At 44.4% G+C, this 27107-nt stretch overlaps 5 protein-coding genes and 1 pseudogene across 11 annotated transcripts; 4 read left to right on the forward strand and 2 right to left on the reverse strand.

Moving 5' to 3' along the window:
• The first annotated feature begins 1592 nt into the window (after nucleotides 1–1592).
• On the forward strand, nucleotides 1593–4713 carry LOC120657664 (ubiquitin carboxyl-terminal hydrolase 2-like). Of its 3 annotated transcripts, none has more exons than XM_039936063.1 (6): nucleotides 1593–1916; nucleotides 2084–2138; nucleotides 2510–2556; nucleotides 3336–3382; nucleotides 3460–3562; nucleotides 3641–4713. In XM_039936063.1, the coding sequence occupies exons 2-6, from the start codon at nucleotides 2108–2110 to the stop codon at nucleotides 4397–4399; spliced, it is 987 nt and encodes a 328-aa protein (XP_039791997.1). In that variant the 5' UTR covers nucleotides 1593–1916; nucleotides 2084–2107; the 3' UTR covers nucleotides 4400–4713. The 3 variants fall into 3 exon arrangements, with proteins under 3 accessions (XP_039791997.1, XP_039791999.1, XP_039791998.1); XM_039936065.1 differs by having other exon boundaries at nucleotides 1712–1916; nucleotides 3465–3562; XM_039936064.1 differs by having other exon boundaries at nucleotides 1714–1916; nucleotides 2007–2138.
• Nucleotides 4714–5081: 368 nt separating this feature from the next.
• On the forward strand, nucleotides 5082–9953 carry LOC120657663 (protein BTR1-like). Of its 2 annotated transcripts, none has more exons than XM_039936060.1 (8): nucleotides 5082–5402; nucleotides 6980–7218; nucleotides 7288–7388; nucleotides 7651–7844; nucleotides 8105–8223; nucleotides 8874–8999; nucleotides 9305–9366; nucleotides 9469–9953. In XM_039936060.1, the coding sequence occupies exons 1-8, from the start codon at nucleotides 5291–5293 to the stop codon at nucleotides 9554–9556; spliced, it is 1041 nt and encodes a 346-aa protein (XP_039791994.1). In that variant the 5' UTR covers nucleotides 5082–5290; the 3' UTR covers nucleotides 9557–9953. The 2 variants fall into 2 exon arrangements, with proteins under 2 accessions (XP_039791994.1, XP_039791995.1); XM_039936061.1 differs by having other exon boundaries at nucleotides 5160–5402; nucleotides 8105–8218; nucleotides 8872–8999.
• Nucleotides 9954–10256: 303 nt separating this feature from the next.
• On the forward strand, nucleotides 10257–13841 carry LOC120657662 (NAC domain-containing protein 53-like). Its single transcript, XM_039936059.1, has 5 exons — nucleotides 10257–10961; nucleotides 11518–11745; nucleotides 11940–12614; nucleotides 12847–12967; nucleotides 13080–13841. The coding sequence occupies exons 1-5, from the start codon at nucleotides 10476–10478 to the stop codon at nucleotides 13496–13498; spliced, it is 1929 nt and encodes a 642-aa protein (XP_039791993.1). The 5' UTR covers nucleotides 10257–10475; the 3' UTR covers nucleotides 13499–13841.
• A 470-nt stretch (nucleotides 13842–14311) lies between these two features.
• Nucleotides 14312–16816, reverse strand: LOC120657665 (50S ribosomal protein L9, chloroplastic-like). 3 transcript variants are annotated; one of them, XM_039936066.1, is made up of 7 exons: nucleotides 16543–16816; nucleotides 16133–16260; nucleotides 15699–15744; nucleotides 15097–15194; nucleotides 14972–15019; nucleotides 14701–14882; nucleotides 14312–14600 (listed from the first exon to the last, which is right to left on the reverse strand). In XM_039936066.1, exons 1-6 carry the CDS (start codon nucleotides 16666–16668, stop codon nucleotides 14762–14764), a joined length of 567 nt encoding a protein of 188 aa, XP_039792000.1. In that variant the 5' UTR covers nucleotides 16669–16816; the 3' UTR covers nucleotides 14312–14600; nucleotides 14701–14761. The 3 variants fall into 3 exon arrangements, with proteins under 3 accessions (XP_039792000.1, XP_039792001.1, XP_039792002.1); XM_039936067.1 differs by having other exon boundaries at nucleotides 14312–14605; nucleotides 14706–14882; nucleotides 16543–16761; XM_039936068.1 differs by having other exon boundaries at nucleotides 14312–14619; nucleotides 16543–16761.
• A 3044-nt stretch (nucleotides 16817–19860) lies between these two features.
• LOC120657668 lies at nucleotides 19861–21772 on the forward strand (annotated as a pseudogene).
• LOC120657666 (acyl-CoA-binding domain-containing protein 4-like) lies at nucleotides 21124–26744 on the reverse strand. 2 transcript variants are annotated; one of them, XM_039936069.1, is made up of 14 exons: nucleotides 26435–26740; nucleotides 26032–26109; nucleotides 25822–25941; nucleotides 25630–25702; nucleotides 25147–25208; nucleotides 24898–25037; nucleotides 24680–24806; nucleotides 24099–24213; nucleotides 23923–24011; nucleotides 23249–23332; nucleotides 22691–23020; nucleotides 22546–22605; nucleotides 22258–22436; nucleotides 21124–21587 (listed from the first exon to the last, which is right to left on the reverse strand). In XM_039936069.1, coding segments are annotated over exons 1-14 (1566 nt in total). In that variant the 5' UTR covers nucleotides 26543–26740; the 3' UTR covers nucleotides 21124–21586. The 2 variants fall into 2 exon arrangements, with proteins under 2 accessions (XP_039792003.1, XP_039792004.1); XM_039936070.1 differs by lacking the exon at nucleotides 21124–21587 and having other exon boundaries at nucleotides 22257–22436; nucleotides 26435–26744.
• Between the last annotated feature and the right edge of the window lie 363 nt (nucleotides 26745–27107).

Genomic DNA, 27107 nt, shown 5'->3' on the forward strand with positions numbered 1-27107 from the left:
CACGCTCGCAGGACCCTCGGGATGCCGCCACGCCACGCCTGGAGGATGGTACCCTCCACAGCAACCGCCACGACGCCTGCAGAAGCCACAAGGACGCCGGCGCGATCTCCGCAAGGCCAAGGACGCTGCCCAGGACAGCCACACACCTGGCGCCACCCCCACAGCGTACTTTTTACAGTAGTCAACCACTGTGCGCCCCCGATTCAGGGAAGAACGACGACTTCTCCCCCCTCCCGTACATATACACCGCCCCTCCTTGTGTCTATAAAAGGGGGAGGCGGGCTCTATCTTATCCAGCGGGATAGAACACTACACTCAGCACTACTCACAGAGCACACACGCTCTTGAGCCCCGGTATTGGCACTTGCCTCAATCAACTTCTCCTCTAGCAGAGACTTGGGAGCTTCCCTCCCTCTCTCGCCTCGCTTGTACCCCCTACTACAGGCACCTCGGTGCAAGACAGTACAGTGCCCTCGCACACCTCTTGCTGGATGTACGGCCCCGTGGCCGGAACCAGGATAGACTCGTGCGTTACTGTGTTGCCTCTTGCGTCAACCATATGGGATTAGGGACACGCAGCATCATCACTAGTTGGTGCTAGGCCGCCGGGTCTGGGCACCGACACGAACGAAGCGCCGCGATCAGTGTCGCGCGAGTCAGCTTTCCCCCGCTATAGTGGTCACGCCGCGCTTCCACCGTGGGCGCCAAACAGAAATTACTTCTCTAAAATATCAAGTTAAATGCACTGTCGGACCTCGAACTTAGTTCGTAGTGTCATCAAAATCTCGAAACTTCCAAAATACACATTCAAATTTTTGAACTTGCTAATTGTACCACATGAGTTCCAAATTATAGTAGTTTAAGCTAAACCTAAATTGGTATATTTTTTCAAGTATGAAATTATATATAAAAATATAACTATAACAAATTTATTTGTACAAATATGTTCAAATACAAAAGATATACATTAAAAAAGTATATAAAAATCATATGACAAAAATCTGTAAAGGATCAGAAACTAAAAAAGGATAAATTTTGGAGGAAAAAAAATTTAGGATATAAAGTTTTGATATACAATTTTGAATAAAATTTTAAAGATGCAAGAGTTAAGTATAAAAGTTCAAAAATAAAATTTGAGCCCACATGTAAGCTTCATGTCCAAAAAAACGCGGCCGGAGGGGTGAACGGACCCCACCGTTTTTCATTAAGAGGAAGCAACACGGCTTCTCCCGGCCGTGGAAAAATCCCTAAACCCTGGCCCATACCTGTGAGGGCCAAGCCTTACGGCGAGCATAGCGAGCCTTACGGCGAGCACAGCGAGGAGATTTTTTTAGCTACGGGCGGAAATTCGTCCCAACTGGGATTCGAACTCGCGACCTCGTGGGGACAACCATACCTCAGTTCCTCTAACCAATAAGACTAGAGGAGCTTTGGTATGTAAGCTCCACGTCCCACAAATACTTGCACTTTATAACTTAGAAATAGTGATTAGGACTTTACATGAGATAATTAGTAAGTTTAAGGATGCAATTTAAAATTTTAGAGACCTAGGTGATACTACAAGGTAAATTCGAGTACTGACGGTGAACTTTAGTCTAAAAAAAATATCGGCGACTCCGAGCGGAGCTCCTCGTAAAAAAAAGAAAAAAGACTTGGAGCTGAGCTACTCAATTGTGGATGTGAAGCTCAGATCGAGCTCGGCTCGGGATGCTATCGAACTCCAGCCAGATTGAGGTGGCAAGCTCGGGGGAGCTCGGCTCATTGACAGCCCTTCCCCCCTCGGGCTCATCTCTGAACTCTCTCCTCGCCCTTGGCTCTTTGCTCTTCCTTCCCTGGCGGCGGCGGCTGCGCGAGCGGCGGCGCCATTCCGTCACGTCTTGGCCCAGCCCCCTCTGCCGGCGGCGAGCATCCACCAGGTATGCCCGCCCCTTCTCTTTCCTTCTGTTGTGCGAGACGGAGCACCCCAAACCCTAACTAAACTATTTCTGTATTCGGATCTGATCCAGTTACAATATATTATTATCTACTAAATAACTTCGACTTCGTTTGCAAAAAATTATCGGGTTTCCTTGCCTGCAACCAGGAGACTTCAGGGGGTTTCGCAACGATGTCCTGGTGCACGATTGAGTCTGACCCTGGTGAGTTCTCACGTTATGTCTCTTGATCAATTTCCTATCAGTATTTTTTTCCCTTGCAATTTCCAAGTCATGGGAGGTGTATGGCGTAGCAGCGCACTTGTAGGATATACATTCTCTTCTTATTTCTTTTTTGCCCATGACTTCACCTATACACTCGTAGAGTCATAGTACTGTGATGTGAGAATACCACTTATTATCCATCGGTAGTGGTTAGCTCGGTATATTGCTTTCGTCCCTTCTTTCCTGTAACAACCACCTATTGATGATTTGAACAAGGCAACAAGCTTTTGTTAAACCTACTTTTATTTGTACTTTTATCTTCTATGTTGTCCTCAATGTTTTAAACCATTGCTTGCGTTTTTCTTGAGCAGGTGTTTTCACCGAGTTGATTCAGCAAATGCAAGTGAAAGGTGTGCAGGTTAGATTCCGGGAATCTTTTCTGTTCCTTGACTGAACATTTTAAGAATTATGGAATGGCATGTCTAGCAACTACTGTTCATGGTTTTCTCCTTTGAACTATTACTGTATCTGCAATGACAATGTGCTCGGCCTGTTCATTCACTAGTGTAAACTCAGCAGTGCAATTTACTCTAGTTCTTCTGAAGATTTGTTTCCTCAAGCTGTGGAAATGACAGCTCCCTGTCACTCTCGTTTGAAGAACTACCATAATACCGCACTATGACTACAGGATATGCACAATAGTATCCGCCATAGCTTAGCTTGTTGTAGAATAGTATGGCAACAAAATTCTGAAGATACACACTTCAATTGAAAGAACATTACCTGATAATTTGATGTCAATTTCTACTCTGTTTTTTTTCCTATATGCAACTGTCAACTCCATTTCGAAAGAGGAGAGGGCCTTGAGTGAAACCTTTGCTCCACACTTGCTTATTCACTTGCATTTATGGGACCTCTGGTAATATTGTGACATGTTAACATAATTGAGGTCATGGTTTGTCCTTCAGTTTGATAGTGCTGGTACTTCAGCTACCAGAATATGTATCGTGATATGTGCTTATAGCAATCTACAACGGATACACATTTTTGAAGTTATCCATATAAAAACCCAGACATTTATATATACTTTGGCATGGATCTTTTTAATGCTCCTTATGTGCTTGCTGTGCTGTCTTAATACGTTGGGATGGATCTTTTTAATACCCCTTGTGTACCTGTTATGCTGTCTTTAAACAGGTGGAAGAGCTTTACTCTCTTGATGTGGACTCTCTTAGCGAACTGCGGTGAGAATCTTTATTTTGAGTATCAGTGACTGCTCTCTCAATGTCTTTAACTCACTCCTCCTCTCCACTTCTCATAGGCCAGTATACGGGCTAATTTTTCTCTTCAAGTGGATACCTGGGGAAAAGGATGAACGGCCTGTTGTCAGAGATCCTAATCCAAACCTTTTCTTTGCTCAGCAAGTTAGTTCCACTCTGGTCCTTCAGCTAACCGTGTTTGCTACTTTGTGCTTAACAGCTGATCTGTTTGCTCATTTCCAGGTCATCAATAATGCATGTGCTACTCAAGCTATTCTCTCAGTTCTCATGAATCGCCCAGAAATTAACATAGGTCCAGAACTATCTCAACTGAAGGAATTCACAGGAGCTTTCACACCTGATCTGAGGGGCTTAGCTATCAGCAACAGCGAATCTATTCGGACAGCTCATAACAGTTTTGCTAGGCCAGAGCCGTTCATTTCAGATGAGCAGAGAGCAGCGACTAAGGATGATGATGTGTACCATTTCATAAGTTATTTACCTTTTGAAGGTGTCCTCTATGAGCTGGATGGGCTGAAGGAAGGACCTGTGAACCTTGGGCAGTGCGATGGTTCTGATGACCTTGATTGGCTACGGATGGTGCAGCCAGTTATTCAAGAAAGGATCGAACGCTATTCACAGAGTGAGATTAGGTTCAATCTCATGGCAATTATAAAGAATAGGAAAGAGGTGTACAGTGCCGAGCTGGAGGAACTGGAGAAGAGAAGGGAGCAAATTTTGCAGGAGATAAACAATACTTCTGCCACAGAATCCTTGAACAACTCGCTTACAGAGGTGATATCAGCAATTGAGACAGTTAGCGAGAAGATCATCATGGAAGAAGAGAAGTTTAAGAAGTGGAAGACGGAGAACATCCGGAGGAAGCACAACTACATCCCGTTCCTGTTCAACCTGTTGAAGGTGCTCGCAGAGAAGCAGCAGCTAAAACCTCTGGTCGAGAAGGCCAAACAGCAAAAGTCTTCAAGCTCTGGCACTAAATGATGGTGAAATGTCATAGGCTGGTAGATTGATGTATCAGGTGCCTAGGGTTCATTGTACCTTCGTCTCTACAAGCGCATTACCTGATAGTTGGCAGCTTAGAGAAATCATTGCTAAGGTTATGGACCATCTTGCTCGCTGCGGTGTGTTGTCAACTGCGCCAGTTTTGGTGAGCACGCACGTTGTGGAAACGGTCAAATTGGTTGTTTATTTTGTCAAGTTATTTTTTCTGGATTATAGAATGTGTTGAAGGTTGTGGATCGTTTCGGATAATGCTAATCTTTTGATGTGACAGCTTGCTCATCTTTATTAGATTAGATACCCTGGCTGATGCTACTGACGAATCAAGTGTGTGGAACACAACACGATTATTGCATCATCAAATACGATTATATTTGCTATGTTCGGCTGGATGTGATTGGTTGCTGCTGCTGATTTGTTGTAAGAGAAAAATATTAATGGCTGATGTTGGTTTAGTGTGGGAGAAAAATATTGCTGGCTGGTTGACAAGCCAGAGTAAACTCTATTTGCTTCCTCCTTGAATCAATTACTCCTGCTAAAGTGTTTTTTTTTAAATACATACACTTGGAATCAAAAGTCGAAACTACCTCGTAGTCGCGGCATTGGGGCATTGAGCAAAGGGAAGGAACATAAATGGAAGCGGAGAGGATGGCAAGCGAAGCCCAAAACAGAAATCGGGCGGATGGATAAAAGCCCAGCTGTGTTCCCCGCACGCACTTGGAGAATCGATGGCGTAGGCCCAGGGCGATCCTAGTTTTGCATCTCTCTGTCTGTATCAGAGCCTCCGCTCCGCTCCTCTCCTCTCCGCCTCCGCCTCCACCCCCCCCCCCCCCCCAACCTCCACCCCGCCCCCCGCCGCCGCAGGAAGGAAGGATGGAGGCCCCTGGCTCCCCCTACGCCTCCTCGCCGGAATCCGCCCCGAAGCGCGCCCCACGCTCCCCTCCGCAGCAGCAGCAGCATCAGCAGCAGCCCTCCGAGGAAGGAGGTAACGACGCACGCCTCCCTCTCGGTAACACGCACGGGCTCGCTCTTCCGCATCTGTACATGGCCCTCTGAGTGTGGTGTGCCTGGATCCGTGAGATCTGGGCCTCCGCCTCCCGCTCTCATGCCGAGATCTGTTGCGGATATGCTAGTGTCGAGTCGCAATTGGTACACGACGACTTGAGCTGTGCGCCGCGTACCCCTACTACGGACGGGGGCTGCCCTTTTGTTTTGTTTTGCTGTATATATATCTCTAGTTTAGTTAACGTCACTCTGCATAGGACGTTCGATTTAGTGCTGGTTGATATATGTATATGCCCCTGTTTTTATCGCCCATGTCGTGGCAATAGGGTTTAGTTATTATCAATCATGATAGTATAACTGCTGGATGTGATGGTAGTTTTCCTGTACACGCTCAATAGTAGTAGTAATAATAATAATAATAATAATAATAATAATAATAATAATAATAATAATAATAATAATAATAATAATAATAATAATAATAATGCCCACTATTATGGCACTCATGAGGCTTTGTGTTGTAAATTGTCCATCTCTGCATAAGGACAAGTTTCAGATACAGAATACAGATACAGTCATGTTGCCATTAAGTGTAGGTCATTGCATGCAATGCTGCCAAATTCATCTTGTAGCGATAGTAGCCTACAATGTCCAACAACAATAGCTACTCTCACGAAAAGATGGTTTTACCTCATTTTTAAACCGTAGCACTTTGTGCTACAGACACATGGTAATGCTAATTGTCAATGCATAAACCTTGGCACTCAGAGCCTCTGTGACTCTCTGATGGGTACCTGCACTGCTCATAGACTAAAGTGGTTTCTACATTTATAGTCCTCTTGTCGAGTGAGCCATCAGTCCTGTACACTTGATCACATAATCAATCCCATTGGCCACCTATATGAACCCACTACTCTTCCCAACTATGTGAAGTATTACTTATTGTGTTAGTATGCAGTGTGCATTGTTTCTGTGAAAATTTATTAGTTAGATCCAATTCGAGGGTACGTTGCTCACAGAATTCTCATATTTCATCTACTTTTTTTTTTGGATAATATGGATTTACTTGCTTGCTGTTTTCTACAATTGTGTCTTAAATGACAAATTATTTCAGTTTCTAAAAAAAATCATTTGGCTCCACAGATAGATATATACCTCTACATGGTGGTTAACAGTTTCAACTATGCAATGCATAATTCCTCACTTCTGTTTTTCTTTAAGTTAAACGATAGACAATGGCATAGTTACTGAGATTCAAATTACTTCCACATAACACAACAACATAGCCTTTTATCCCAAGCGAGTTGGGGTAGGCTAGAGATGAAACCCAAAAGACACAAAGGTCACGGTTCATGCACGTTGATAGCTAGTCTCCAAGTCCTATCCAAAGCTATCTCCTGAGGGATATCCCAATCTTTAAGGTCTCTCTTAACCGACTCGTCCCAAGTCAGTTTAGAGACACCTCTACCCCTCTTTACCTTATAGACAACGGCATAGTTACTGAGATTCAAATTACTTCCACATAATTCTGAATTTTCATACGATGTTTCTTCTCAGATGACAAGGAGAAGCCAACACATTTGAGGTTCCTGGTGTCTAATACTGCAGCAGGATGTATTATTGGCAAGGGTGGATCAACCATCAATGACTTTCAGTCCCAGTCTGGGGCCCGAATTCAGTTATCACGTAGCCATGAGTTCTTCCCTGGTACAAATGACCGTATCATCATGGTTTCTGGAATGTTTGATGAAGTAATGAAGGCCATGGAGCTCATTCTTGAGAAACTTTTGGCTGAGGTAAAACATTTTATTTTGCCAGTGGCTATCTGGTGATTGATGATTGATATTCTCCAGTTACTTTCTCAGGGTGAAGAATTCAATGAAGCTGAAGCTAGGCCTAAAGTTAGACTTGTAGTTCCTAACAGCTCTTGTGGTGGGATAATTGGTAAAGGTGGATCAACAATAAAGTATGTCTCTTCTTTAAGCTGTTTTATTTTGTTGTACTATAAGTTGCTCTATTCCCATTGTCGTAGTTGATTTTACAAGCTGATGCAATATAAGGACTCAATAAAGTATATGTGCACAAACTAACCATGCTACGTTAATAGGAAGCATATCCTGTTCCTAATATCTTGTGACTGGTTTATATTTCCTTCTTTTATTGTTTTCCTTTTTTTTGTGCGTGTTGCTCTGGATGCTGAAAGTTGGTGTGTTCTCTTTTCACTTCAGGTCATTTATTGAAGAATCGCATGCTGGAATCAAAATTTCGCCACAGGATAACAACTATGCTGGTTTGCATGACAGGCTTGTTACTGTCACAGGAACTTTTGATAACCAGATGAATGCAATAGATTTGATATTGAAGAAGTTATCTGAGGATGTTCATTACCCTCCTAACTTGAGTTCCCCATTTCCATATGCAGGTAAAATCCTAGCATTTCTGGCTACTTGATGTTACCACATGCTAACTGGGTGCTTATTTGAAAATATCTTTCATGTACTGCATATGCATTTCATGCTGGGTGATAGCACGCCTTTCTTAAAAAAACATATGTGAGCTTGCTGGTGTATTGACATTTGGGATTTGCAGTACCATTTGCCAGGCAGAGGCGCAGATGAAATTTTGATTCTATCGTTGAGTCACAACTTTCTGTTTCTGATTTCCTTCTTTCAAATTTTTCAGGTCTTACTTTTCCAAGCTATCCTGGTGTTCCTGTTGGTTATATGATTCCACAGGTGCCATACAATAATGCTGTGAACTATGGACCTAATGGGTATGGAGGAAGGTACCAAAACAACAAGGTTAGTGTTTTCTCCGTTTTGCTCTGGTTATTGTCGTGCATCTCACTCATGCGGATTTATTCTGTAAGTGCTAGCAACATTCATGATGCATGCATTCAGTCCATCTGAGTTGAAACTAAGCTATTATATGTTCCTTTGTTGTGCACTAGAAAAGAGCCTTAGAGGTCTGATACGGTTCATGTTAGTCTGTGGAATCATGTTATATAATCTATTCCGAGCAAAGTCAATGAAATCTCATGGAGGCAAACTTTGATGCTAGTAGTTGGAGTTATATTGAGTTTAAGTTGATATCATGCTGGTTTTGTCGTGGACACTATTGATCTTTTGTGGTCATTACACAGTGAAACCTATTAGAATGTATCTTAATTGCAGTTTGATGACCTTGGCTTATAATGCCATATAGTTATATGCATATATTTCATGACTAGGTAACACTGTTTGTATGCTGAGATGTTTGACATCCTAATGTTTACTGTGAATGCCATGTTTAATCTTTGTTCGGCGATGTTGCCCTTGTCTTGAAAAGTGTGGCTTTTGGGTTTTGGTGAAAAGCAATAAAGAACTAAACCCAATTTTACAATGTAATTGTTTCCATATCTGCATTCCTGGATTGATTCGAGTTCTGATGATTTGCTGCTAAAATTCTGCAGCCCAGCACACCTATGAGATCGCCTGCTAATAATGATGCCCAAGAATCTATCACCATTGGTGTAGCCGATGAACACATAGGTGCTGTTGTAGGTCGTGCTGGAAGGAACATAACAGAAATCATTCAGGTAATTGCACGTATTGACTTGCATATGGTTTTACTACAGCGGCATGTAAGTGACTAGTTGAACAATCATAAGCTGTATGAGTATGACTTATCTCCCTGTATGATAGATATCATCAATTGCTTCTGCCCTCCAAAAATTCATGTTGGTCAAGTAGTTTGCCCTTAAGAGAAGTAAATAATATCCTGTGCCGTCATTATGTTTAGAAATGACCCTTCATAAACTGCTGCCTCCTTTTTGTTGCAATGCACTATTTGGCACCAAAATTAGTCGCTTGATAAATTGCTTGCAATTTGTTGCAAATGCAGGCTAGTGGTGCTAGGATCAAGATATCTGATAGGGGTGACTTCATGTCTGGGACAACTGACAGGTATTTTCTTTCACACCTTTTCACCTCTACTAGGACAGTAGGATTTGACAATATGCGAGCAATAAATATTTAAGTTGTGCTAAATTTGACTCACCGGTGCAGGAAAGTGACAATTACTGGAACATCGGAAGCTATCCGCACTGCGGAGTCCATGATCATGCAGAGGGTGTCAGCCAGTTCGGAGAGGTGATGGGGCCCCTCTTGAAGATGGGGGACATCCATGAGTTGTGTGGAGAGCCTTCTCACTGCGCATGTTTGATGCGAGTTGGGTGGAGGATGTGGGAATTGTTTTTTCTTTTCTTTTTTGGGTTCCTAGCAAAGGTCGAGAAGAATCAAGTTATTATTGTTTGTTGCGTCCGACCGATGGCTTTTATTATGTTAGCATAAACTGGTAGTATTAGATAATTTAGGTGCGCCGTTTGGATTGGTTTCGGTTTCGAAAGAGAGCGAGTTTATATTTCTTGGGGTCCATAACATGACGCTGGTTTGCCTAGGGCTGCCTGCCGTGTGTCTGTCTGTAGTTTGACAATTCCATTCCGTTGCTCAAGGATAGAAGAAATATTGATAGAGGAAGAAGATATGAGGACTGGCTGGTTTTCTTTGGCTGTGCTGTTTGATCATCCCAAGATATATTTGCTGCTGGCGTCAGTGCTATTGGGTAGTAATTCCTCCGTTCACAAAAGAATACAATTATTAGATCAAAAGAATACAATTATGAGATCCGTACTAATCAAACTAGTTATATTAGATAGTATTAGTACTTACTCCCTCTGTCCTTGTATTCAGATGTAATGCATCCTAGAGTTATTTGGATAAAAAGAATGCTAATCTCTTTGGTTTTAGTGCTAGTTTTGTAAAAAAAATCAATTACGGGCACTGAAAATCAAGTATTTGTCTTCGTCTCCCTCACGCCAAAGCCAAATCCTAGCACCAGCGACTTCAACCTCCACCTCCTTGGGTTCGCATCCTCACGCCACCACACCCAAACCCTAGCAAACCCGATCCCCCCACAACCCCAACCCCAACCCAATCCGCCCGCCCAAAAAGTCATGCGAGATCACCCGACATCCTAGCCCCCCCAACCCTAGCAGATATCAGCAGATCCAGATATGAGCACCAGCCTGTCCCCGCCCGACTCCTCGCCGCCGCCGGCGGAGGTCCCCCTCGCCCCGGGCTTCCGCTTCCACCCCACCGACGAGGAGCTCGTCTCCTACTACCTCCGCCGCCGCGTCCTCGGCCGCCGCCTCCGCGTCGACGCCATCGCCGAGGTCGACCTCTACCGCCTCGAGCCCTGGGACCTCCCCTCCCTCTCCCGCATCCGGAGCCGCGACGCCCAGTGGTACTTCTTCGCGCGCCTCGACCGCAAGGTCGCCGGGGCCGGCGCCGGCGGCCGGGGGGGCCCGGGGAACAGGACCAACCGCGCCACGCCGCGGGGATACTGGAAGACCACGGGAAAGGACCGCGAGGTCTACCACCGCGGCAAGGCCGTCGGCATGAAGAAGACGCTCGTCTTCCACGCCGGCAGGGCGCCCAAGGGGGAGAGGAGCAACTGGGTCATGCACGAGTACCGACTCCTTGACGCCGACGGGCCCCAGGTTGTCCCTTTTTTTTCCTCATCCCCCAAAACACACGCGATCTAGCTTAATACTAGTCAATTAGGATCATCTTCAAATACACACCTTCAGGCAACCAATGGTAGGGTTCCATGGAAACCAAATGGTGTTGGAAACTTTCTGTAACCTGATTACCTGAACCAAGTAACCACACTCTCAATATATGTATGCTGAGTGCTATCGCCATGCTTCGCGAGTGTGATTGATGATAAAATTGACAATACAGTACACAACCCCTTTTGTTCTGAAAGACTGAAACTAGGACATATATCTTTTAATGCCATCTGATGCTTTTGTCAAGCATCCTTATGATGGTGTGCTGCTGCAAGTTACCATCTAGGAGTAATTCCAGAAATTATGTGATCCTGATCTAAAGAGGGAAGGGAAAAAAAGGAATTGTCTCAAGAGGGGATTTTACTGTCTTTATGTCCAATTTCGGGTGCTGGTTTCTAGCATGCTATTTTATGACTTGGTCCCCTCCTTTGCTTGAAGAAGAGATGCTCTCAATACTGATGTTTCTTTTCCGCTGAGTGCGTAGGATCTGCACGTGGTGTGTCGAATCTTCCAGAAGCATGGTTCTGGACCACAGAATGGAGCGCAGTATGGTGCACCATACATGGAAGAGGAATGGGAAGAAGAAGATGATGCTATTGAGAATGCACCTGCTAATGGCACATCTGCCGGAATGGCTACAATCACATGTACTGTAGATGAGTCGAACGAGGAGGATGAGAATGGATATTGTAAAACCAATGAGCTTGCTCAGGTGAGTAGTACCATCTTGTTTGCCTTTTATAAATGTTAATTTGCTCAGATTCAAAGCATGCCATTGGAACTGTACACCCCCAACAAAAACTGAATCACTCAGTATTTCCTGGCATGCAAGCATGTTGGAGAATATTTTCCCTGGATCTCTTGTTAAATACATTGATACTTCTGCTATTGTTTGCCTTTATTCAGGCCCATGGAATGCTCAGCTCACCTGAGATGGCCCCTCTCAAAGCTCAAGGTTCCAAAGACACCGGTGAAGGAAGCTGTGCTGATGGTGTTATTTCTCTGGAGGAGATTATACAGGAACCTTTGTCAGCTATTAATGCAGAGAATGTAGATAGATCTGAAGGGCAGAATGCCACTGATGATAACTTCAGTGTTGACGACTTATTATCTGCGTGCCCCAGGAAAGATAATGACTACGTAGGTCAGGATTGCACTCTGAATGGGAGTTACCCGGCTGATGGCGATGACACACATTGGCCTTTGAGAGCATATAGTAATCAGAACTATGCCAATGGTACTCTTAGTGCTGAGGAGTTCTTTGACACACAGAATGATAGCAATGGGAATACATATTCAGAGTACCAGCAGGTTGATGGCTTTCCAGCACCTCACCAAGTGGATGGCAGTATGGTATTTTACGATGCTCCATCTGATTACAACTTGGTGGATGGAAATGATGACTTTGTATATTTGAACGACCTCCTCAATGAGCCTTTTGGAAATGAATCACTCTTTGATGGAGATGATATGATGGCTTACTTTGATGCCACGGAGAATGATTTCAAGTATGACATTTTGGGTTCTGCTCAGGATTCAAATTATCAACTTGCAGACATGCCAACAAACTTTGCCCAAAAGGTGTGCCTTTGAACTGCTATATATTCCCTCCTTTCTTTTTAAAGTTGGATAAGTTTGACTTAGGACAAAGCAAATGTGACATTTTTAAAAAAATGTGGAGGTACATTTCCTTCGCTTGTTCTGTATAACTATAGGCTGAAGAACTAATTGGTGATTGGCTGATCGCTAGTTCTGTACAACTAGAGGCTGAAGAACTAATTGGTGATCAACTGTGCTGTTCACTTCTTTACAGGGTGATAACAAGGACAAGTTTGCACTTGATGGGATCTCGAAGTCTTTGGAAGCAAATACTCAATATGGTGCGTCTTCATCTGGTTCCCTCAAGGATATGTATCCAGATACTGCAGTACCAGGTACAGTATTCCTTTTCTTGATTGATCACTTCAAAAATTGTGGTGACTACACTTGAATTTTACTGTAATTGAACTCACACCTGTAATTTGATTTTAACTTTCCTTGCTCCAGGTGTGCCAACAGATGACACTGTTGATAAAACTTTCGGAAAGCGCCTTGCCAGCATGTTGGGCTCTATCCCGGCTCCACCTGCAATGGCTTCAGAACCGTCAGCAACTGGAAAATCTGTTGGCGCTCTCTCGGCTGTCAGCCCGAGCTCGATTCGTGTTACAGCTGGCATCATCCAACTCGATGGCCTCACTTTTAGTGGTGTCTCTGAGCGGTGGCCCCTGCAGAAGAATGGAGACTTCAATTTGCTTCTGTCTTTTACCGTGGAGAGCGATGTGTCATCCAAGCCTGCTGGTTTTGAGCAGGCTACACGGATTAGCACCATCCCGATGGTGCTGCGCAGCGGCATGTATCTTTTCTTTGTATCAGCCATGATTCTTCTGTTGAGCTACAAAGTAGGGTCGTGTGTCTACAGCAGGTAAGTTAATGTGGCCCCGTTCTGTCTGAGGGCTGTTACATTTGATTTGGAACGTGTCTCCTCAACGAGGGTATAACAATGGAGGCAGTTTGTCTTTACACATTTATCTTGCAAACCATTCTGACTTGTTAAACATGTACTGAAAATAAACTTCCGATGATAGCGATGGTTTGTGCTGAGACCATGTGCTTCATCAGGGAGGGACACAGCAGTGTATCTATTTTTGCTTCTTTTTTTTTCTCTCTGGGAACTAGGGCGGTAGGGCCCCCTTGTATCGATGTAACCATGCAAAAAATTAACTGGTTGACATTATTATTTACATTATTTGCTAGTTGTTATTTTGATAAGGTACTTGCTGGGTTGGACAGTAATTGGATGTGTGTCGGTATTGATCGTGGAGATTTTAGATAGCCATGGCTGTGGTAAATGGATAGTCGTGGTTGGATATTGTAACATTCGTCAACCTTTAAGAGATCTACATGGCGTTAGACTGCCTGCAGTTCGAGCGAGCAACGAATGAAGCGTTTTCGTGGTAACTGGGTGGCAGCAGCGACGAATGCGTCCTGTGCGCAGATGACAGCTCCCACAAGAAACCAAAGAGGCCAGGTTAGACACTCAATAGTCACTCAGATGACCAGTCTGATGCAAACACTTAAGTTTAAGAAAATTTCCAAGGAAAAGGTGTTATAGTGCTTCCTATATGGAAAATGGGTAAGAAAAACTCGATGGACAGCTGGAGGTTTTCATAAGTTGCTAGAATCCGTAGAGCAGCCCGCATACTCAAAAAAATTATAACGAACACACAAATGAAAACATATCCCTGGAAAACCGATAGGTCACATCTACCTTTGGGGCCTGTTCATAGAACGTAACTGTTTTTGCTACAGGCTTCGGCCATTTTCTTCAGCCATGATAAACATCCAAGGAATGCTTCAGCGGTCAAACCAACTGTGCTTTACAACTTTCTAGTTTTCACTCCACCAAAATCAACAAACTGAAATTTAACTTTACAAGCAGGATGAGCCCTTAATTATGGATAAGAGTAATAAGAACCAGTCCAGGCCTCCATTTTTCTACCACAACGCCTGGCAGTTTCAGCAAAATCTCTGCACGAAACAAAAGCAACTGCATGTGTAAGCGGTAAGAACATCACAACACTAAGAGCCAACCCTCACGGACAGGGCCCCTGAATGCATCTGAGCTCACCTATCGAAATCAGGCTTCCCCAGACCCCCACCATCCATGCAAGCTTCTGTAACTGCACATCTCATTTGGCATAGACGTTCAGCCTTACTCGAGCTGTCACATCTGGGTGAAGCTTAATCTCAGCAACATACTCTCCAGTTTCACGAATTTCTGGAACTGCCACAAGCCTCTTGTCGACCTCTCTACATGACACAGCTTGCCAACAGTAAGAAAAGCCATAACAAAATGAGGAACGCTATTAAGCCTCGTTAGGTGTAGGAGGATGTATTACCTATTAAGTTGTGACTTAATTATGTCAACAACATCCTGTGCCGTGACGCTGTGTAGAAGAAAGGATTTTGTCAGAAAAAATGGAAGTAAGGGGAGACAGATAGATGGTAACAACTTATTACTTGCCTTCCAAAGATTTGTTTTCCTTTTCCGCCTTTGCGTGGAATCTTGAAAGCCCCGATGGTTTCAAAAACTCGAGCAAGTTGTTGTGCTTCTTCTTTGACCTAATGTAAGTAGAGAAATTTGAAGGCTATAGATATCAGCAGGGGCGGATGCACACCCCGGGCCACCCGGGCCATGGCCCGGGGTTCGGCCCAATTTTTTTTTATTTTGCAGTAGCTTCTACCTCTGGACTTGGATCAATTGCTGAAGAAGGACTTGGATCAATTGCTGAAGAAGAATAAATATATTACTTTGCGATGGTATTTTTTGTATGTTATCTATCTTTCCGTTTATATTTTCATGTATCTTTTAAACTGTGAGTTTGTGGACGACTATACTTAAAACTCGGCCCGGGGTTCGACTCAATCCTGGTTCCGCCACTGGATATCAGCGACTATTGATAAGTACACTCGTTCGCAAATGGCATCAATAGAATTTGATTAACATATCATGCTTAGAACTATTGATAAGGCTAAACTACAACTAAGGTAGTCTCCTCAGAACATAGTATGCTATCTGAAGTTAACCTCATCTCTGTTTCATATTGATTGCAATGTTTTTCTTACCCGCTTCTTCTCAGCTTCTATTCTCTCCTGTTCTAGTTGCATTTCCCTGCAAAAAGAAGTAGAGGAAAGAAATTTTTTCAGCTTCTACTTACAAATCCATATCCAACATTATGTGTGGACCACTTAATCTATGTTACCATAATTCTAATCAGAAAGGTGCATGGATTCCTATCTCAATCTAGACTGCTAGGCCCAAACCAAATCTCAGAAAGAAGTTCCCAAGGTTCTTACAGTGTTAGCAGCCACTGAATCATTTGATGGAGAGCAGAATTTGCAGGTAAGGAAAAGAAATATGTGAAAGCCAACAATTAAATATAATCATTAAACATCAATCGATTTTCTTGGCAATGCGTACCAGTAAGAAGCAAAGATCATCAGGGGCGAGAGATTTGAAAAGAAATGAGGGCTAGAATGCAGTGAGAGCGTGCAATTACTTGAGGACTTGTGGGGTTAGAAGCGTGGCCTTGCCCTTGGGAAGGAGGAAATTGCGGTAAAATCCAGCTCGCACCTTCAATGTTTCCCCTTTCTTACCTACTTCTTGTATGTCGTCTGTCAGTATGACCTAGGGGAAGAAAAGCAGATTCCATGTAATGCTAAGGGCAGGGAGATAATAGATACAAAGGATGAGCAAGTGAAATCGAACAGGACGGGTGCGATGCCACATTGTCAGATTACATGTATGACTGACTAATTGATGGCGCAGCTGAGCACAGAGGTTGAACAGAAGACGACTTGGTGACTGGTCCAAGCAAGAGGCGCGAAACGAATCAACAACTCTAGAGGCCTGGACTACTGGTACGCTGCATGTGTAGTAACAAGTAGTAAGAGGAAAGGGGGAGCCGACCTGGCGGTACTTCTTGACCTTCCCCTGGGCGACGATGACCAGAGACGTCGCCCGGCGAGACGCCGCGAGGCGGCGCGAGGGGGAGGGGAAGGCGGACGTCAAAGGCAGCGTGGACGGCGACGCCATTGCTTGCTCTCCTGGATAGCTTCTCCTCTGCTAGCACTCTTTCTTATCCACTACTGTACTAGGCTCGCGCGCGCGATTGGCTCCCAACCTCTTCCTGGGCCTTTCTTGGGTTGAGCTGGGCGACCTGTTTTTCGTCTCTCTCTCCGCTGGGACCCATGGCAGACTGTTGACGCCTTATACGGGCCAACACACGATCGCGCTAGGTCGCGCGACGCGAGGAGGAGCTCCTTGTAACACCTCCTGCGTGGAGCGGTCAGACCGGTCAGAGGAACCGGTCAGACCGGTCGCCGTGCAGAACGGCGACGATCCTATGAACGCTCGCCCGGGAGGGACCCCGTCGGGGCAAGCGCGTGTAGAGTTGCCCTAGGCTCGGCAGGCCAGCTAGGGCGTCCTCAAACATCATGGAGACGAGAGAAGAACAGCATGTCGAGGTTGGAAAAGTAGGGTAAAGATAAAAAAGATAAAAGATGTGTTTTTGATAGATTCGATTGGGTTGTTCCTTCAATCGGATGTGACCCTTTATATTTATAGGGTGGGGAAGACTTACCCCGCAAGAAATCCTGTTTACAGATGTAAATCTATTAAGAACTCTAATTGTACTCGGACTCCTCCTAAACCGGTCAGACCGGTTGGTCATGCCAGACCGTCTACAGATGCCTAGACCGGTCAGACCGCCTAGACACACCGGTTAGACCGGTCTGTTCAGATTACTGCCAATTTTGGTCGTCAACATATGCCCCCCTGTTCTTTGGCAAAGCTTGCGTGCCAAAGAACACTTCTCTGGACCAAAATTGTCTAAGGGCGACGATTAACAATACGTCGGCCATACATTATACTTAAACATGCTAAATAGCTGAACTAAGAGAAATAGCATGTAACAATTTCTAGCTTACGATCAGCAAACTCTTTCGGCTTTATATTCCTTAGCATGTTCAATAACAAAAATCTTGAGACGGCCAATGCGGCCGATTATACAAATCATAGCTCCTTGATAAAATATAAAACTGATAATCATAATATGGCAGCCAAGGATTATGACCAAACCATGAATTAAGCAAACCTGAATATGCAGACCATGGTACATGCATCGACGGGATGAATGACGAAGACCAATACGATGACCGTTGATGCTTTCTTGATTTTGGTGATGAAGAACTCCTTTTTCGTTTGCCTCTCAATTGATTGGTTCGTTTTTGCGCAGATATCTTTTTTATTTATCCAGAAGCTCCTCAAAGGTCGGCTTGATCCTATTTTTTGCACCACCAGACTTTCCAGGTTCAGACCGGTCAGACCGGTCTGACGAACCGGTCTGACCGGTCCTGTCAGATCCGATATAGATGCTCTTATCTTGCCTCCCAGCCGAATTTGAACATTGTTCGACTATATTGTTTGAAGTATGGTCTCTATTGGGGACAATCTGAGCAACGGAACTAGCCGATGTTTCTTCAACGGTCAGCTTTTCTTTATCTTGTGTCAAATCTGAATTTTTATACAATAACCCATCTTTTTGGACACGATAAACTTGCTTGATCACCATGTGTTTCTTTTTCTGTACAGGTCGATTTTTTGGATCAAAACGGCCATTATTTGTAGGTGATGGCTTACTAATTGCCGGCTCCTATAGGTAATATAATTTGGGCATAAATATGTAGGAAGAGACGGCATATAGGAATTAAAATACCATGATGGATAAAAACAAGGCATGTCGTATGGTATATGTGTATACTACCTATGTAATGAAAACGGCACTGAATTAGGAAAATTATTTGTCTGCCGATTCCGATCATGGAATTGTTGTCTTGGAGTAGATCTTGAGTGTTTTGGATGTTTTAGCCGACTAGCATCATTATTTCGTTTTCTGAATTTAGCCGGAAGATCTCTAAGAAAGGGCTTCGGCTTTTCCTTTTGATGTTTGTGACGGCCTTTAGATTCAACAGTTTTCCAAACACCAATCTCGGGTTTTTTGGGTTTAACCATCTTATGTTTTGAATTATTTGATGAAACCCTAGACGAGGCAGTTAGACCGGTCGGATAACCGGTCAGACCGGTTGCGGTGCAACCGGAACCTTTGACTATGTTTTGTTGCCCCCCGAGCGTAGAAGTACTAAACTTAGTTTCTGTGCTCTTACTAGGGAAATTTGGCTCAACAATTTCGGCTTGGGACGGCCGAATTGTATCTTGACTAGCAATATTATGCAAAATTTCGCAAGGATTACTAGTCGGCTTTTCAATAGCCGATTTTTGAATAACAGGAATTGCAACTGAACTCTCTTTCTTATCAATCAAATGCTTGACAAAACCAGATAGAATGTCAGATAAAGTACCTGGAGATTGCATCTCCATTAATACATCAATGGTAGATGGTGTCTGCAACTCCTTTATCTTAACGACTCCATACTCTGTTATACGAAAGCAAGACAAAAGTAGACATTCGACTGCTTTGTCGTATTCTCGCCGATACTCTTCAAGTAGTTCTTCAGATGATGCTGGATTGCTAGGGTTTGACAAATCGGTCATGATAGCCTGATTCTCGCTCCCCAGCGGAGTCGCCAATTTGTGTTGACGCCTTTTACAGGCCAACACACGATCGCGCTAGGTCGCGCGACGCGAGGATGAGCTCCTTGCAGCACCTCCTGCGTGGAGCGGTCAGACCGGTCAGATCGGTCGCCGTGCAGAACGACGACGATCCTATGAACGCTCGCCCGGGAGGGACCCCGTCGGGGCAAGCGCGTGTAGGGTTGCCTTAGGCTCGGCAGGCCAGCTATGGCGTCCTCAAATGCCATGGAGACGAGAGAAGAACAATATGTCGATGTTGTAAAAGTAGGGTAAAGATAAAAAAGATAAAAGATGTGTTTTTGATAGATTCGATTGGGTTGTTCCTTCAATCGACCGTGACCCTTTGTATTTATAGGGTGGGGAAGGCTTACCCCGCAAGAAATCTTGTTTACAGATCTAAATCTATTAAGAACTCTAATTGTACTCTGACTCCTCCTAAACCGGTTGGTCATGCCAGACCGTTTACAGACGCCTAGACCAGTCAGACCGCCTAGACACACCGATCAGACCGGTCTGTTCAGGTTGCTGATAAATTTTGGTCGTCAACACAGACACACATACGACAGATCCTTGCGTTGGCGCCACCGCCGGCCGGCCCAGACAAACCAACGGAGGAAACAAAGCACAAGCAGCAGCAGCAGCCCGCCCTGCCTTTAAATTTGCTCCCCGACCCGATCCATGGCTGCGCTTCCAAGCCAATCCAGACGCATGGAGCACCTCTACCCGCCGCCGGCGAGGGTCGACGTGGCCGCCTTCGTCCTCTCCTGCTTGGCCCACCACCCCGCCACCGCGCCCGCCTTCGTCGACGCCGCCACGGGCGGGACCCTCTCATTCTCCGCGCTCCACCGGGCCGCGCTCTCCCTCGCCTCCGGCCTCCGCCTCGGCGACGCCGTCCTCGTCCTCTCGCGCAACTCGCTCCTGCTCCCGCAGATACTCCTCGGCGCCCTCGCGGCAGGCGCCGTCGTGGTCGCCGCCGACCCCGACGCCACGCCCGCAGAGATAGCCGCACGCCTCGGCCGCCGTCATGATCGTTGCTGAGCCGGAGGCGGCTGGGAAGGTCGCCGGCGTCGGCGTGCCGCGGCTGCTGACGTCGCGCTCGCCGGACCCCCGGACCCTCTCGGCGGAGGAGCTGATCGATGGCGGTGACCCCACGGCCCCGCAGCCTGCGGAGCCGTCCCACGACCCCAGAGCTTTCCTGGCCTACTCGCCGTCGGCGACGGTGGCCCTGACGCACGCCGACCTCGTAGCCGCCGTCGCAGGGGCAGGCTTGCCCACACCGGACCACGAGCGCCGGGTTTGCCTCGCGTCTCTCCCGATGTGCAGCGCCCACGGCTTGCCGCTCGTCGCCCTGGGGCTCCCCGCTGCCGGAGTCACCACGGTGCTCGTGGCGCCCCCGTCCGATCCGAGGGCGTCGTGGCGGCGCCAGACGCGGCAGCAGCTCTCGCCAGCCCCATGGCGGCCAAGCTCTCCTCGCTTAGGAGGGTGATGGTGGTGCCGACGCCGTTTACGCCAGAGGCACGCCAGGAGTTCCGCCGGAGGCTGCCGTGGGTCGCCGGCGCACCCGCCGCTTCAGAGCAAGAGCTGCAAGGAGCAGCAGCAGCTCTGCTTCTGATGCTCACACAAACTGACGCTGCAGTGATACAGTAAGGATGCCTGCCCTTCCATTCCTACAAGTGTAATCGCTCAACAATTACGTACCACAACCTAACAACCTTGGCATGCCATTTTCCTTTCAGGCACAGCAGCCAGCCAGCAGAACAAAAGTCAGCGGCAACAGACGAGGCCAACTCCCCGGTAAATAGAATCTCCTCAAATGGAAAAACAAATCATAGAGCTAGCTATTCTCTCCAACCAAATAACTCACCAACATATAACAGAGAGTACAGCACGGGCCCCCGGTGCAATTCAAAAGGACAACCGGCCTATAGTAATATCCGATCCGATACCAGATAAATATTTCTAAATTTACACGGTATACATAAAATTATCTTTCTTCCCAGCCGTTACAGCCAACGGACACATTTGTATTGTTTCATTTGTAATAGCCGTCCACCCAAAAAGAAAAAAGGCATGCGATGACAAAAACAAAGAGGTAGCTAATAACTAACGCCATAAATTCAATGTGATACAATCCCAATCTTTGGTATACTCGTACTGTCAAATGTCTAAGCCTGCCTACTGAAAATTTTCTTCCAGGTGCCACCACTTAAGAAGATCCAAAAGATTATTTTGGGAGACATCTTTTCAAGATCAACCACAAGCAAGATCTTGAGGAAGCACCCGGAAACTGGCAACAGACAAGCTGTCTCAAAACTGTAGCAGATCCTCTGATCTCATTTCCTGTTTGCAAGCTGCTTGTCAACCTGATCAAGCATGATCCAAGAGTTACAACCATCCAAAATTTGTACTATCAACTGCGGAGTTATATAGTAGGAGCTGATAATTTAAAGTTTCAATCAATTTGTATGGACTCTATTGTTACTATTGTATGGAAGCAGTCCAAAGTTTATGATATGGAAGGGAAAAAGTTGCAGAGTTTAACTATGCACTTAAACAAGCTACAACTGCCAACCTCCAAAATTTCAAGTGACAACATTTGCAGTTTTTGGTTCCATAACTAGGAACAGATAAAAATCCAAATTCAAAATACCTCCAGAAATACTAGAGGTTAGGTAATCCCATACTTCTCCCATAAAAGTCCCGGCAAACATGATTTTAGAGTTCTATAAAAAAATTGTCATAGGATATACAATCACAAGGTTTCTAATGTCTTTTGCTAAGCAAAAAATTCCAGGATTAGATAATTCTACACCAGATATTTCATATTTTTCTTCAGAGTTAAATAATACGATTTAGCAATGCCGTAATGCAGTGTATGCAGTGTACCCTCGAGGATTCATGTTCATGAGTTAGAACTCTATTTAAACAAGTTTCTAATAAAAAAATAGGTGTGTAAAATGAAAGCCATAAAGTACAACCATAGCTGAACGCATGAACATTATTCCATCCAAGCATGCTGCACATACGACTTACTATTCATCATCAGAGACCTCTGCACTTCCTGCCACCCACTTCCAAACGCCCCCAGATTTTTGTCTTTGAGTAGTTGCCATGGTTTGTTCCACCTGAGATATTTGATGCCGCAGTACTTCCAGCTCATTCTCCAAAGAACCAGCAGATTCCAATCTCTTACGTGCAGCAGCAATTTGGGACTAAGTTGAGGGATTCAGGAAAAAGGCAAGCAATAAGGAGTATAAGAAGGAAAGCTGAAAATCAATATGTTCAGGTTCAGAGAATCAATTTTGTGTGTAACTTTAGAACCTCAAGTTTCTGACATCTTGAACCCTCTGCTGCTAGTTGATTTTGAACTGATTCAAGTTCCTTTAAAAGGGGAAAGAAAAATCAGAGATTGTCAAAGAGAATCAAGAATTCCCTATTGCAGAACATAATCTAAAGAGGGCTTTACCTTTGCTAGTTCACCATATGACAAGTTTGCCAGGTCTAGTTTATCCTTTAGTTTTGAGTTCTCATCACGAACTTCTGCCAATCTAGACTCTAGTTTATCTTTCTCTCCATTAACCACATCAATTTCAGCAACCAACTTTTTTGAAGAACTTGCAGGTTGAGCATTCTTGATGGCAAAATCATCTGTAGCAACAATATCTCTGGTTTTCTCATCTGTAGCAGTAATTAAAGCATATGCAGCTGTTACAGAAGCTGCAGCAGCGGCTGCAGCTGGTGATTGGAGAAGTCGAGGTTGAACTAAATTTCTTGCTTTGAGTTTCAAAACAAAGATCTGCAGCAAATCCTCATTTTAGTCAAACAGTTAAGAATGTCAGGAATCAACAGCTGAAAGAAGTTTAGGCACTAGACTAGTCACCAAAAGATATGAAGACAACTGTAGTCACCAAAAGATATGAACACAACCGGGGGGAAGGGGGGGTGTGGATCTAAAATAGAAAGTTGAACAAATGAATCGTGTACAAGGTACCATGACTAGAAATTATTCCCCTAAATTCAGTACCTCGTTGCTATATTTCCCATTGTAACCACCAAAGGCAATTAGAAAATTTTCTCCATCAATTGTGGTCGAGCAAAGGATGAGACCCTGTAAAGTATTAAATAAGCAGAAATCAAAATATAGTATTAAAAATATGTTGGTTAGTCCAAATTTGATCTTACATCATCACATTTTGCAAAGCTCAAGATCTAACGAACATGAATGTGCTTTGTAATGGCATATTTGATTGTTGCCCAGCAAAATGTACAGGAAGCTGGCATTTCTTTAAGCTGATGCTGAAACAAAAAAAAAGTTGCAAATGAAAGTACCAGAAATGGCACAGCATTTTATAATAGAGTTTGCTTCTCACTATTTTAGATGAAAAAGCTATACCTAATTGTGATTAATTCATCCATCCCTAACATCTATCAACAAAAGCAATCTAACCGAATCTAGACATATAGTGTTCAAAATATATGAAAACATTGTTAAATGTGAATAATTATGATATTTTACAAATAAGGACTTGTACAACAGGCAAAAGAAAATGAAGTTATTGATGCGAGTACATTTTATTATCATCCATGCACTTCTGGAACATGAAATTGCACGTGGAGCACTGCCATAAGACTGCCTTACTTTATGGAGATTTTAGCTAATTCTCGAACTAGAAACACAATTGCACAAACATTTCTTACCTCACAAGCAAGTGGATCCCGAGCTGAGACACTGGTGACCACTGACCAGACAAACTTGGAAGCATTCATTACAATTGTATCAGTGGCACCTGTGACGTGTGCATTTTCTTAGATACCGGAGTATATTAGTAACTGTACAAAAAATAGACTAATTACGGGAAACATGTGCATATTACCACTTGCATTATCTCCACCACCAACAATATACCAGTTTTCATCAATCAAAGTACCAGCATGGCCGCTTCTAGGAGCTATATGTGCACCTTGGGTGTCAGGTTGAGACCACTCCAGCTGTTAACATACATAAAATTACTTAAAGTAAGTACTGAAAGAAAAAACAATTCATCCCTGCGTTCAGTCTCAAAGTCTAGTGCTAAACTTCTGCGGAGAGTGAAAGAAACAGAATTGCACCCTTCTATAGAAGTATGATGTGATTTGCTTAGCATGTCTGCATGTCACCTCATGAAGTTATGATGCATGGTAGTTTCCTTTAGTCATAACAGAATGGAGTTATATCCTTTATTATATTGCAATTATTATTAACTGGGTAAGCTTTTGAATTTGGAAGTCCTCTTAAAACCGAAAAACTACTAGCGAGTGTTGTATGATTTGAAGGCATCAGCAAGTTATCCAAGAACAAGTACCAATATATGGATCGGCACAAATCCCTGCTTTGGCAAATTTATTTAAACTTTCAAAGTAGCTAAACATAAATGAACTTGTATAACCTAACTTACGAAGACCATTCAGTACTTACAGTTTGCAAGTCAAGTAGGTAAAAATCACTGAAGCAAGTAGAGTGTGAAGAGCCACCAAAGATCAGAAGATACTGGTCAGCATAAATAGCAGCTGAATGATCGTACCTAGGAGTCGGACCACCTTTCCTGTTTCACAATAGCAAGCAAAACAATAATCTCAGCAAGAGCTCAGAATTACATAAAGATATTTCCAGCATAAGTTGTGAGTGGTTCTTACTCTGTTTTCACTTCTTCCCACATCATTGTCTCCAAGTCAAGTATATGAATATCATTCAGTAGCCTTCTCTTGTTATCCTCTCCACCAAACATTAGTAATCGAGAACCAAGTAGCGATACAGATTGACCGCCTCGGGCTGTCTAATGCAAAGTATTAAAAAAAAGGAATTCAACAAGGTCATAAGTAAACATTTCTACCAGTTCAATCATGAATCACTTTGTTTTGAAGTTCAGAAGAAAAGATTCTTACTGGGACTTTTCCATAAGTATCAACAGCAGACCAGCTATTGGTTTCCACATCAATAAGCCAGACTGCATCCAGAAATTCAATGCTATCATTTGCTGAACTGATTGTAAAGATATAGCTTCTTAATATTTCTTGGGATCATCCCTCAGTTTTACAAGAACTGATTTGTTTCAAGAATACGCAGGAGGAATGCAAAGATAGGCAGTCCTCTTGTATATTCTAAAAAAAGTTATTGTAAAACTGAGACATCATTCAAAGAAATACTAGCAAGTTGCATTAAATAGGAGAGACAACTTCCCGAAGCTCATACCAGATTACCAGGTGCTAGGAAAATGGGGGTACATTGAGGAAGCACTACCATACGGTAAATAACTGAACTACCAACTTACTGAGGATTATGTTCAAGCAAATTTGTGATGGCATGTTTTGTGCTCGAGATTCTTTTTTTTTTGTTACGAAAATTGGAAGGTTTTCCTGAACAAATACCTGAAACCTTATTTGATGATGACAATGACCTTGTGTTCCCAGCTACAACCACAAGATTGTTTTTCCACTTGACCTAAGAAAAAAAAAAGGTAAGCATAAAGCATGACAGCTCTTTGGATCGAACGAGTGGATGAGGTTATGGGGCTACAAAACAGACAAATTTCCATTAAAATAAAAGGGTGCCGTGTTTACCAAACTGTGGCCTGCTAATGCTGGGAATGATCCACCTGTGGCATTATTTTCAAGATTCAGCTGATTTGAGTCCCTAGTAGGATTTAACGCTGACCACGTGAATGTCCTAAAATCAAAAACCTGGCAAAAAGTGTCCAGGTTCATATATAGGTGAAGGAGAAAGCACGAGACGGGATTAGTTAAAAATATGCATTAGTGCCAAAGCCAAACCTGGACATCTGATAGAGAGCGGCCATTGCGACTTCCTCCCACCACATACAGTTTATCTTGAACCACTTGTGCAGCATGCTGTCATGTATTAGCAACATTGAGCAGTATACGCGCACAATCAAACCAGGGTATAAGGACAGAAACAGGACTCATGGCATCATGCACATGATCATTAGCATCTCTATGTTTTACTGATGGTTTGTGTTCCAGATTTAAAATTTGTGATCTCAGCAAGGCCGACATTCTGCACTGCCCATCTGGTTGTATCAAGTAAATGTTGACCCAATCGTGCATGCTAGGAATTAGTAAGTACCGCCGTCACAGGATTACAGGGAGATTACTAGCGCAACAGAAGGAAGAGCACATGGCGAGAAATGCCTTATAATCGCCTAGAGTACAGTACCTTATACCGCGCGGACGGGCGCGGCGACCCCCCGGCGGGGCCGAGCATAACCCAGTGGTCGTACGGCGCGGAGGCGAGGCAGGCGTCGCCGTTGATCCCCTCACCCATTCGCCACCACCTCGGATGAATCTACGAACCCAGCCGCCTTGGCCGATCCCGACGCGGGATTCCTTGGCTGGCAGGCTTGGCTTGGGAATGGAGAAATTGACTTGGATGGATCTGTCCGAGGGAGGGAGGGGACTGCCCTACAGCCTACTTCCGGTGCGTAAGCGCCTTGGAAAAACGTATCTTACACACGATGGGTAATGAGAGATTTCAGAATTTGGGTCGCAATACCCATGTCTCACATGATTTGGGAATCAATTCGCGTGTCTTTCGGAATTTGACACCGTTGTTACGAATTATTCTATTTCAGGTGTTTCTTCTTATTTTTTCTCTTTTCACTCATTTTTCTTTTTCTTTTTCCAGAGCAGCTGAAGTGCCCAATATATCCTACTGTTATCCTCTCTCTCGTTCTCGTCGCGCTTTGCCTCCATCTCGCGCTCGCGACACAGGGCGGTGCTACCGCCGGCGACCGGCCGCCGCAGACCCCGCGATGCCCGCCGCCGCCTTGGCCCCCACCCGCACCAGGCCTAGGCCGCCACGCCGAGACCCATCACATTCGCCGCACGGG

Source organism: Panicum virgatum, chromosome 1N, assembly GCF_016808335.1.
Source record: "Panicum virgatum strain AP13 chromosome 1N, P.virgatum_v5, whole genome shotgun sequence".
Lineage (NCBI taxonomy): Eukaryota > Viridiplantae > Streptophyta > Magnoliopsida > Poales > Poaceae > Panicum > Panicum virgatum.

Bases quoted from the DNA above. Each gene is read 5' to 3' on its own strand.
- LOC120657665 (XM_039936066.1), bottom strand. From the start codon at position 16,668: ATGGCGTCGCCGTCCACGCTGCCTTTGACGTCCGCCTTCCCCTCCCCC. The intron at 16,261-16,542 runs GTCGGCTCCCCC...TTCTTCCCCTAG, and splicing joins AGGTCAAGAAGTACCGCCAG to GTCATACTGACAGACGACAT. The intron at 14,883-14,971 runs GTAATACATCCT...TGTGTCATGTAG, and splicing joins ATTAAGTCACAACTTAATAG to AGAGGTCGACAAGAGGCTTG.
- LOC120657662 (XM_039936059.1), top strand. From the start codon at position 10,476: ATGAGCACCAGCCTGTCCCCGCCCGACTCCTCGCCGCCGCCGGCGGAG. The intron at 11,746-11,939 runs GTGAGTAGTACC...GCCTTTATTCAG, and splicing joins AAACCAATGAGCTTGCTCAG to GCCCATGGAATGCTCAGCTC. The intron at 12,615-12,846 runs GTGTGCCTTTGA...ACTTCTTTACAG, and splicing joins CAACAAACTTTGCCCAAAAG to GGTGATAACAAGGACAAGTT.
- LOC120657664 (XM_039936063.1), top strand. From the start codon at position 2,108: ATGTCCTGGTGCACGATTGAGTCTGACCCTG. The intron at 2,139-2,509 runs GTGAGTTCTCAC...TTTCTTGAGCAG, and splicing joins CACGATTGAGTCTGACCCTG to GTGTTTTCACCGAGTTGATT. The intron at 3,563-3,640 runs GTTAGTTCCACT...GCTCATTTCCAG, and splicing joins ACCTTTTCTTTGCTCAGCAA to GTCATCAATAATGCATGTGC.
- LOC120657666 (XM_039936069.1), bottom strand. From the start codon at position 26,542: ATGGGTGAGGGGATCAACGGCGACGCCTGCCTCGCCTCCGCGCCGTAC. The intron at 23,021-23,248 runs GTACTGAATTTA...GATTTGCTGCAG, and splicing joins ATGGGAAATATAGCAACGAG to ATCTTTGTTTTGAAACTCAA. The intron at 22,606-22,690 runs GTAAAGCCCTCT...CCCCTTTTAAAG, and splicing joins CATATGGTGAACTAGCAAAG to GAACTTGAATCAGTTCAAAA.
- LOC120657663 (XM_039936060.1), top strand. From the start codon at position 5,291: ATGGAGGCCCCTGGCTCCCCCTACGCCTCCTCGCCGGAATCCGCCCCG. The intron at 5,403-6,979 runs GTAACGACGCAC...GTTTCTTCTCAG, and splicing joins GCAGCCCTCCGAGGAAGGAG to ATGACAAGGAGAAGCCAACA. The intron at 7,389-7,650 runs GTATGTCTCTTC...TTTTCACTTCAG, and splicing joins AAAGGTGGATCAACAATAAA to GTCATTTATTGAAGAATCGC.